Raw genomic sequence first — 11,011 nt, forward strand, 5'->3', positions numbered from 1 at the left:
AGGAGAACGTGCAAACTCATCACATTACGGTCCCAGTCGAGATTCAACCCTACAAGACGAGAATGTTGGAGCTTGTCAAATTTTCTTGACTTTATTTAAAAACAGGCTAAATATGTGACTAGTTGGCACAATTGAATACTTTCCATGCATTTTACTGAGATACATCTCGGAGAACTGCATCTTAACTGGACCTTTTGAGGGCCACAATCAACTGTGGAGCTGTTGGACAGGAAAGACGAACAGAGGAACGGCTGTGAACGAACAAAATGTAAAAGTTTGTATCTGCAGTAACTGGAGAACAGGAAGAAGACGACATTTAAGCACTGGATTGTACTAAAGCTTGGACTGTGGCCCGTTGACAAAGACAGAACAGCCATACTGGGTGTGTCCTGACAAATCAGCCTAAACCAAAGAACGATTCTTTGCTCATATATAAATATATTCAACCATAGGATTTTACCATTTTACTGCATTTCTTTGTTTCAGCTCAACCATACAGTCAGTTAATCGACAATACGAACAGCGTATTAACATGTTTTATCATGACACATATAGTTCAGTACAACCTTAGGTCATGAGTAGAAATTGTAGTGTTACCAAAATAAAAAATAAAAATAAAACCTAAAACAGAAAAGTGCGACTGATTTATTATTTTGTTTATATTCACAGAAAATATTCAGATCTTTGCCATAATAACTGGTTATTTGTATTTAAAGTTACTTAGCCAAAACAAGTACACATGCAGAGTTAGATAGGTTAAGATAGATGAGTTAAAGTAATTCAGCATGTAGAAAATGACACTATATTATATTATACTACCACTTACTACACGTCACTGTATTTTTTAAAGTGAAATGATAAAGTCATTCTTACTGCTCACAACTTCCAGCTCTGTAATTGTTCATCACTAGCCATTGAGACTCTTACATAAGTTAAATAAAGTCAGTATGTGCTTGCTAACATACTATCATCATAAAAATAAGACCCAGGCTGTAGTGGTAATGTTTTTACACAAATTGCAACAAATTAACGACAGTTCAAACTTTTCTATAAATGACATTACAATATAGGAAACACAATTAATTAATATTGGTTGTGATTTTATTCAAATCTACACACTGACTAAGAATTACACATACTGTGAGACTCCTCCGTTCATGTAGTGTGTGGAGTTGACATTGCGATAGACCGCTTGCACCCAGTGCAGATGGACTGGTCCCTGCCTGGGGCGGCGTGACACAGTTGGAGCGCACTGGAAACGGTTTAAGAGAGGGCGGAGTGAGAACATCAGTCCACTGTCCCGGTAAGGCGAAGTCCTGACGGTGTTCTCCTTAAAGCACCAGCTGGAATGTGCCAGTGGATCCCACTCAGCCTCTATCGGAAGGATTCAGGCACCTGTACGACACCAGGCAGGTGGTTTCCATACACAACATGTCACGGTCCTCCCGCTGGATTGGGATTAAGTGCTGGGCTCTGTCTGCTTGCCACTACTGAGAAAACCCTGCTTAGTTTCTTCTCCTCCGCTTAGTAGTCTGCTTACCAGCAGTTCACCTGGTCTGATGTGAGATCAAACACACATAAAAATACCACAGTAATCCTTCATAAAACAAAAAAAAGATCGGTGGTCCTGTCAGAAAATGGGGAAATTGTGCGAAGTCTAAAGCTACCACTAACTTTGAATAGATCAGCCTAAACATTCACTATTGAGGGTGAACTCACTCACTTGCTAAAATGTCTTCTAGAAGTTCTCCTGTATTATCTGACAGTAATAACTTACTTGTGATAAAAGCTCTGTATATACAGTTATTGCACAGCAGTAAACAGGAATCTCGACAAATCCAAAATGACGTCCAACTTCATATATGCAACAAGCTAGCATAGCACCTCTAGCCTCTACAGCTCATTGGTTGTGACAGTCTGAATGATGCTCCCAAAGTACAGTTAAATGTATTTCCTCACGTCTGAGACACAAAGCAAAGTAAGTTCCAATGCAGAGATGAAGAATCAAACCAAAAATGCATGCATGCAGTCATGCTGCTGTAAAACATAGCTTGAGGGTGTTATTCCACAGTCCTGCGGGGAAGTAATATCCCATATTACTGCATTACACACCCGGGGGCCACATGGCTCGCATTACAGGGAGGATTCGCACAAATTCTGCACAACCCTGCTCTGTCTGGGCATGGGCTCATCTCTCTGGATGCATACTGATGTGCCAGCGCTGTTTGTGCATCAACACAACTTCATATTGTATGCAGCTGCATTGTGCGAAAACACCGGCGAGCCGGCACCACTGCCAAACCCGATTAAAGCGAGTCAAATTGCGGCCACATCTTTCTCCTTCCGCATTGGGGATATTTTTCTTTCTGCAGTCTATACGGTCTGAGTGTATATTTGATGCGGCACTGAGCAAACATAATAAATGACATTAGGGGAAAATTGCACACAGCATATGTAAGGATACATAGGAGCTCTGACTCAATGCAGATTATAATTTAGATGTTTGTACTCAGCGGAGCTCTGGTATGTTTATGTATATGCGCATTTGCGAGCGTGCGCTCGTCTTATCTACATGTACATTGCGTTTATGTGCCTGATTGCTACGACTGAGTAAAACATGGAGGTAATTTCATCCTCGGCGGGAGATCTCTAATAGATTGCACACACAGACGCAGAGCCACACTCGGTGAGAAAGTTCTAAGAAAACATGCTGTCCTTTTCTTAGCTGGGAACATCCCATATCAATGACTTTCAAATTATTTTATGTCGTTTTCTCTTCTTGTCTCCCGTGCTCTCCTCCTTACCCCCCCGCCTCCCCTCCAGGTCTCAGTCTTGAGTGTGGGCAGTATGATTGCGTGTGTGAGCAATAATGTAATTTCGCAGCATTGATAAAATACAAATTGTCCTCGAGCCACGCTTTCCTAATGATCCATTTGCCATCAGCTTCCCCGCCGCCTCTCATCGCCGCGCATTTCTGTCCTCTCCTGCCCTCCCACTCCTCTTCTTCCTCCTTCCTTCTCCCTCTCTCTCTCTCTCTCCCTTCTTCCGCGCTCCCCTCCTTTTTCTCCGGCGATACAAAGCGGGGTGGCAAAATCCGCGGGTGCGATTGTCAAATCAATTATTCATTCTGTGCAATTACACTCACACAAAGAAGTTTCCCCGTGCTCCGAGTAGTGATTAAATTAACTGCTATTCCAGCTGCCCATCGCCACCAGCCTAATAGAATATTCATGGAGGCGGCCGACGGAATGGCCGATCTCCATTAACTTCATCATGCTCACTTAATTACAGGCTTGTTATTGTATTTACACCTAGTTAGAGCGTGCAGAGCCCTGATCTACTCGTGCCCAGCTCCACCAGCGTGTGCGCGAGTGTGTGACAACACTTAGTTAGTGAACAGATAACCTCTGATACACTGGCGGTGAAAGTGTGTGTGTGTGTCGGACTCGGCGCTCGCCCGTGTGTGTGTGTGACGGAAAGAAAGATGGCAAACTCCAGACAAAGATCCAATCACACGGCCCGCCTTCTATCAACTTGTCATTGTCCATCTTCCAGCGGAGTCGCTCCCTTTCACTCCGGCCTCCCCTCTCCGCTCCTCTCTGACTCGCTCTTTAGGGGGGAGGCTATTTATTTGAACTACACTCCCCCCCTTGCGCTCCGACTTGCAGCAAGATCTGTCTGTCCCTCTCTCTTTTTTTTTTTTTTTTGTTCATCTCTGTGACTCTTAAATCATTCTTTTATCTGTTCGCCGCACGGTGATTGAGTTGGAAAAGGAAAAAAAGGAAGAGTGAAGAAGGGAAGGAGAAGGGGAGAATTATTTTCTTCTCCCTTTCAGAAATGATGACATGATTGCTTTCGCTTGATCATTCATCATCCCCCTCTTTCTATTCCCCCAGATAAATAGTCTCTCCCTCCGTCTCCCTCCATTCCTGTCCCTGCAGAAATGAGGATTATCTGGTAATAGTTGCTGCTGACGTGAAAGTCAACCACTCCATCGTCTGCGTGATTCTTTGTGAGCACATTCGTTCGAATATTTCTCAGCGGTTGTCTTACTGCCCGTTTTTAAGTGTATAACTACCTTTTTATGGGTGTGTGGGGGGAGACTGATAGGAGTGGTGGCCACACTACTGTGGATTGTTGAGTATTTAACTTTTATTCCCTTGAGCAGCCATTGGGGTGGTATTTATCCAGCAGCCACTGACAGGTGGAGGAGTAACAGCATGTTATCTACCCTAACATAGACGTTCATGAAACCAAGATGCAGTCAATTCCCATTGACTCCAATTTAAAAAAAAATCGATTTTACCCCCGAACTAAATATATGTAGTCTAATTCAGATATCTGCAACCTGAGGCTCCACAGCCACTTTTATCCCTCCATTGTGGCTCTTTGACTTTGGAAAAAAATGCTAACAATCTGAATAAAATCACAGGTTTGTAGTTTTTGTTCATTTGTTTTTCTTAATTAAGTTTTGCCATTTATGTTTACATTTCAGATTACTGAGTGAAATGATCCTACAAGATTTTTTAGATGTTTTTATATATTTTTTAAAAATCTTATTCTAAGTAGAAAAATTAGGAAGGTGCACTAGAGTCATATTCATAGAAAAATTACAGGTTAGACTTTCTTGCATTTCTAATTCAAGTAAAGGAGTATGGAGCTAAACTGGGGCCAATATCAATCGTAACCCAAATAGAAAAACTTAAAAAAATATTGGTCTTTGGCAAAAAAGAAAACCGTAAATGTCTGAAACTTTTTGCTATTCTAAAATAAACTTCATTATTTTCAGCTTCAAATGTTCTGTTTTTTGGTTTCAAAACTCAAAATTTCCATTTCAAAACTTTTTTTTTCAGTTTCAACTCTTTTTTTTTTCGAATCAGAAAATTTTAGTTTGAAAACTTTTAGCCCTGTAGGGGCGGGGCTAACACAAATGACCAATCAAAATCAATGAGGGTGGTAACTTCAGTCCTAGTCCTGACATTTTCAGATTCAAAACCAAAAAAAAACTTTGAAAGGGAAAAAAAAAATTAAAAACTGAAAAAAATGTTTTGAAATTGAAATTTTGAGTTTTGAAACCTAAAAAGCAGAACATTTGAAGCTGAAAATAATTAAGTTTGTTTTAGAATAGCAAAAGATTTCAGAATTTTTTTAGTTTTTTTTACCAAACTCCAATGTTTTTTTTAAGTTGTTTTATTTAGATTTCAAATAATATTGGCCCCAGTTTAGCTCCATACAAGAGGGGCATAGTTGACACTGGGTGTATTTTATTTTGAAAGAACGTGTATTTGCTGGTGTCCAAAGTAAAAGAAGTTGTTATATATAGAAAAAATAACTATTTTCCATTATTCTAAATATTTTAAAAATTTAATGTTATAAATGAATGGCTTAATTGCAACAATAACATCAAGTGTCTTTGGCGATGTGGGACTTGAGAGCTCTTTGGAAACTGAACCAAATGGCTCTTTTACCATTAAAAGTCAAGTTTAAAGGATATTTTCCATGTATATTGCTTGGTTTCCTTTTTTTTTTAAAGAAACAGTATGCATCATAAAACTCCAATCCCACTTTAGGTTTTAGTATCGCTGAATGTCGATGAGTTTTAGTAAAACACAGAAAAGTGATCAGTTTAGACAACTTTTATATATGCATCTGATTCCCTTTTATGTATATTAGGAAAAAATGAAGTTGCATAATCTCTAAAAAAAAATGGAGATTAAGGTCAAATTACTTAAGTCAAAAACTACTATTCAGCTCAACAAAACATTGGTAAAAAATGAACACTAAAGGGTAATACTCACAATAGATAAATGAAAAAATATTGTTTTTCTATAAACTCTGTGCCTTTGAAAAGCCTGTATTATTTTAAGTAATAAAAAAGGAATTGTCTGTGCATTGCTTTGCAACCAGTCTCTGACATCATGAAACTTCATGGAACTTTGGAAATGTTAGCAGGGCTCACTCAACGGAACAAGATTCTAAAGTCGTATTGTAACTGGATCAAACACCTTCAGACCACAGTGGGGCTACTCTACTCGACTTCACATCCAGCAGGGTTGAGCTTCTTTTGAAAAAATTGTATGAATATAACAGTTTGTATTCAGATGTGTGTCACAGTACTGATCACTGAACTGTGCATCTTTGCAGTGTTGTTGTCAAAAAATGAAGCGATAGAGTTACAGTGTGGCTCATTAACCAACACATGCACTGTAAAAAGTGAAACATTGGATCAGTTAACAAAAGCTCTGTAATTTTAACAAATCAATTTTTAAGTTGCATCAACTCCGAATTTTAATTTGATGAAAGCTAAATGTAACAAATTGCAGAACTTTTGTTCATTGACTCAATGTTTCATTTTTACATTGTAGGGGCTCCTTAGCAAATACTTCTGTTACTTTTTTAAAGTCTCACTTTGATCTTTTTCTATCTACTATAAAACATTCCATGTTGTCTTTTACAAATAATTGTGACACTTTTAGCCTAAATTAAACAAAAGCTGTTGTTTTCCACGACATAGTTTCTGCAGAGCAGCAGTAGTTCATTAGAAATTCACTTCTTGAGTTGTCTGTTATACTGTTTGTGCAGAGCAACCCCGCCCCCCGTTCCCTAAGGCAGCTTGTGGTCCACCTATCATGTATGTTCTATGTTACAGTTTGAAAAAGAGCTTATTTTTATTTTTTTGTCTGCTCCTGCATGATTCACCAAAATTTGAAATTTCAGGCCAAATTTTCCTAATTTATGTCCTTAATGCAGCTAGAAAATGTTAAAAACACCATTCCAAAACAAATCTGGAGTGAGATAAAAACAAACTTGTGGTGAACAATATCGTTGGACAATTGTTACCTTAAAATAGTGTCTTGAATATAATCTAACAAGCCTGTGAACCCAGATGGATGCATAATTTGGGGTTTGTTAGCCACTTGCTCAAATGCAACAAGAAAAGCATGTTTTGGTTTTCAAAAATGTGCCAAAAATCTAAGGTATTTTTTCTTATGAGCACTAATTTGTCATTTCAGTCTAATTAAAAGTTTCTAAAATGAAATGTCTTCTCATGGACAAGAATCTTTTGCACACTCCAGTCTCTACACTGGCAGGTAATTTAGTGATCATTTTTAACCACTTTAGAGCTCATCTTACTCAGATTCATCTTCCTGAATGTAAAGAAATTCATTAATTGTAAAAATCAGTGAAGGATTTAGGTTTCCAAACATGAGCTTTCTATGTAACAGAAGGGTTTGTCAGAAACCGGCCTGGCTGCTGGAGCTCTCGGCGCTCTTCTGTGTGAAAGCGGACTCTTACTTGGTTTCATGGTGCTTAATCTACACTTGACGCTCGGGAGAATATCGAAGGCATTTGCTTGTGGTTGCCATCCAGTCTTCTCTCCGGCCTTATTACAGCACCCCTGAAGAGATAACAGGGACAAAGTATTGACTTCATGCTCTCATTGGGCTTTTGTATCGATCTTGTGATTCTGTGAGGGTGTGCGTACCATCGACCCATCAGTTCAGGTCCATGTGATCGTCCTCTCAGCCCTTCAGAGTGATATCATTACTGGCTTGACAGCATTGGATCTGTTATGGTTGCACTTCAGTGGTTTATTAGGGCTAAAGCAAAGCTTGGAGCCCCGTTCCTCTTCAAGTGAGGGTTTCATCACTTTGGTAAGGTTGGAGATGAAACCAAAGTACCAGATATTGATGGGTTTTTTTGATTTTCTGTGTTTTTTCAGCCTTTGTGAACCAGATGAACATGCAGAAGGACGTGTATCGGAAGCTGAAGGAGGTGCCAGAAAAAGCCTTGGCGACCAGCGGATACTCGGAGGTCAACCTGGCCAAACTTTTCCAAGCGTTCTCCTCCCTCAAGTAAAAACGAGTCCCCACACAGAGTCGGCTGCTCTTTGGTTTACATATACATGAACAGCTAAATTGGTTGGAGGCTTTGTCCTCATTGGGCTTGTTATTGGCTGTAAAATACCCATCACTCCCTCCCCAAGTCCAGTTTCCTCACATACGCCGGCACACACACTCATAGCTTGACCCCATCACCCTTACTCTGTATGGTAAGGGGAGTAGCAATCATACCTAAATGACAGTCTATTGTATGTGCAGAGGCTAGCTGTGCCCAGATATGTGTGTGTGTGTGTGTGAGGGAGAGGGTGTAAAAATGACTTGTCCTCAGAGCAGCCGTGTACTCCAAAAGCAGCTAATTAGCCAATGATAGTGACCCCGGCCACTGAGACCGCTGGATGCCTGCAGCGGTCGGACACTTGTTCTGATTACCACCATTCATCCCGCGCGCGAGTGTGACGAGTGTGTGTCAGATCAGCAGAAGAAGGGAAAGAGCGAGGAGGGCGCAGGGAGTGGCGGGGTGAGGAAGGCCACACGCGCTGCCGCTTTGCTCTTTTGTCCCGGTATCGAACAGCTGATCCGCTGCCCCTCCACTGCCTCTGTTTAACCGTCTTTCTTTCCTCCTCATCCCTCCACACAAACTGTTTTAAAGCGTCCTTTGTCATAAAAATGATCTTATTTCAGATGTTTTGATGTTGATGGAAATCATTTTGATACAGAATTTGAATAAAGAATTAGATTTGTTGTCTATGTTTGGGTGAATCTTTTATTTAATCCACAAGAGGATTGCATTTGAAAACTCTTAAGAAAAGTCATTCTTTTTCTACAATCTCCTCATTCAAACTCCTTTAAAGTCACTAAAAGGAGTGAGAAAAATGTTTTAACCCTTAACACTTATTCATTTTTTTGCCACTAGTGTCACTTTCTGGCTTAAAAAAAATCATTTTACAGTTAAAGAACAAAAACGGAACACTTGGTCTCATCCATGGCTCCAAACACAGGGTAGTGTGTTGGGAACACTTCCATTTCCCTCATGTTTCATTCCGGTTACTTTTATTTTGAAGCCACTTTTCTGAAGATTTTTACTACTAAATACCTCCAATATGCAAAAAAAAAAAAAAATCTCACAGTTAAACGTCCAAAGTTTCTGCAAAGCAAGCCCACATCATCAACCTTCCACCGCCTTGCCAAACAGTTCTTATGAGGTTTTTCCTCCAATATGATTAAATTATTTTTCACCAAAAGTCACACCAAACTTCCTGCTGCAGTTTACTAACGTAAACCAGATTTCTCCTGGTGGCTTTTTTTAAAAACTATAGTTTATTTGTTCTTCCTGGTTATAAAAAAAAAAGAAAAAAGAAAAATCAGGTCAGATAACTAATTGAACTTTTACTGATAGTTAACAGCATTTTATTACCAAAGATTGACTGTTGGAAAATCACTAGAACTACTTTGATGAGCAAAATGTTTTATAGTGGCTCTGATAAAAGTTGCATTTCTATATATTATTTTAAGTAATGGGTTTTATTTTGGTGAGATGGATTTAATCGACTATTTGGTCAAATTACCATAGTATTAGCTTTTTATTTATTTATTTATTTATTTTTACTTCATCTGATAGTATATTATCTTAACTTTTGAGCCATGAACAAAATATATATTTTTCATGGTTTTAATACTTTCAAAATATGATTTAGTCTGGCTCCATATCATCATGTGACCATGAACTCAACCAATAAAAATATATATATATATTTTTTTTTTTTTCATTAAGTGCAAAAATTGAGATACATTTCTTGATCAATTGATAAATAATAGTCATTGTTTTCCATCTTTATTAGGAGGTTTTAACTTTTTTTCCCAATAAATTGAGTCAATTTATTTGAATGTTTTTATTAACATATTTAAAGTAAAAATTTGTAGCAGGAAATTAAGTTTATACAAATGCAAACTCTATTTGAAAATTATATTTAAAAATATAGAGAAAGAAAGCTTTTAGTTTTGAGAAATCAACTTTAAAAAAATGATGGTACATTATAATAAATTGACAACTTTTGGGTTTGGTGGGTTTTAACTCATGTTTATGCCTATTAAAAATCATTTGTGCTGGATAATTTGAAAATAAGCAATTGTGAAACTGTTATTTTTTCTTTTTCTTAATCCTGTTTAGGGAAATAATTCTAATAATTTCATATGAATGAATGTTTTCTTTTGCTTCTGTGCCATTCATCTTAAAAATCTAACTTAAAGGAGACCCTCGTGCATCTTAACAATCAAACAGCCTGTTTGATAATTGTCTTGCAGTGTTATGGCTGCAGACCTCCAAATATTTGCAGCATTTCTTGTTCAGAAAATCCTGCTGCTCCTTCGAGTGTTGGAGCTTTTTTCCCTGGAAATCTCCTTTGTTGTTAATACAGTCGGGTATTTTTTAACTCCATCCTCCCGCGTGCATTTCCATAAACACTGCACGCCTCACAAATCACTTCAGACCTGTGTGACTTGCCAACCTTAAGTGGGCTGAACACTTAAATCACGATTCCTTGCGTAATGGATAAAGCCACGCTGTGTGCGGCAAAGCGTTTGCGGCTCCCTAACTTTACATATTTATTAAATCATATCAGCCCCACTTCTTCTTCTTCTTCTTCCTCCACACTTTTATTATTTTTGTTCCCCCTTTGCTTTAATCAAGCTCATGCTTTTCTCACTTCCACACGGAGGGGCCCCCCAGTTTGGAGGTCCCTGCATTAATTCGACCCTCCTAAGCTAATAAGGTCGAACAAGTCTTTTTGTATTGTCGCCTTAAGCTTTATTGCCTGTCGTTTTGACCAGCGATGAACAAGGTAGGCTTTGATGAGGGAATTAGTCGCCTATTCTGCGGCTGTTATTCATTGCGCCGCGGAGCGCGCAAAAGCGCCAGAGAGGGTGTCAAAAGGAGAGCCGGTCCCATTGCAAAGTGTCTCCCTTGTTGGAGCTGAAAGGGCGGTTATGAGACGATAAACCGCTTAATACACTGAGCTAATTGGATGAGAGCAAGAGAGACGGGGAATTAAGGGGCGATCCGAGAGGGGGAGCGCGGAGCCGCGGCCCCCGCTATTCAGGGGGCTTTTCATCGGAGCCGGTTCTAACCCGGCGGAGAGGTGGTGGTGGTGATGGGGGCGGTGGAGGTGTTC

The 11,011-nt window shown here is 39.2% G+C and overlaps 1 protein-coding gene across 2 annotated transcripts in view; it reads left to right on the forward strand.

The window, feature by feature from the left end:
- Positions 1–9,154, forward strand: part of pola1 (polymerase (DNA directed), alpha 1) — a 60,939-nt gene extending 51,785 nt beyond the window's left edge. For both annotated transcript variants that reach the window (XM_024280312.2, XM_024280313.2), the window contains exon 37: positions 7,724–9,154. In XM_024280312.2, coding sequence (XP_024136080.1) covers positions 7,724–7,860 — 137 coding nt within the window. In that variant the 3' untranslated portion in view covers positions 7,861–9,154. The remainder of the gene's footprint in view (positions 1–7,723) is intronic.
- The last annotated feature ends 1,857 nt before the right edge of the window (positions 9,155–11,011 follow it).

The sequence above is a fragment of the Oryzias melastigma genome, linkage group LG20, assembly GCF_002922805.2.
Source record: "Oryzias melastigma strain HK-1 linkage group LG20, ASM292280v2, whole genome shotgun sequence".
NCBI classification, from domain to species: Eukaryota; Metazoa; Chordata; class Actinopteri; order Beloniformes; family Adrianichthyidae; genus Oryzias; species Oryzias melastigma.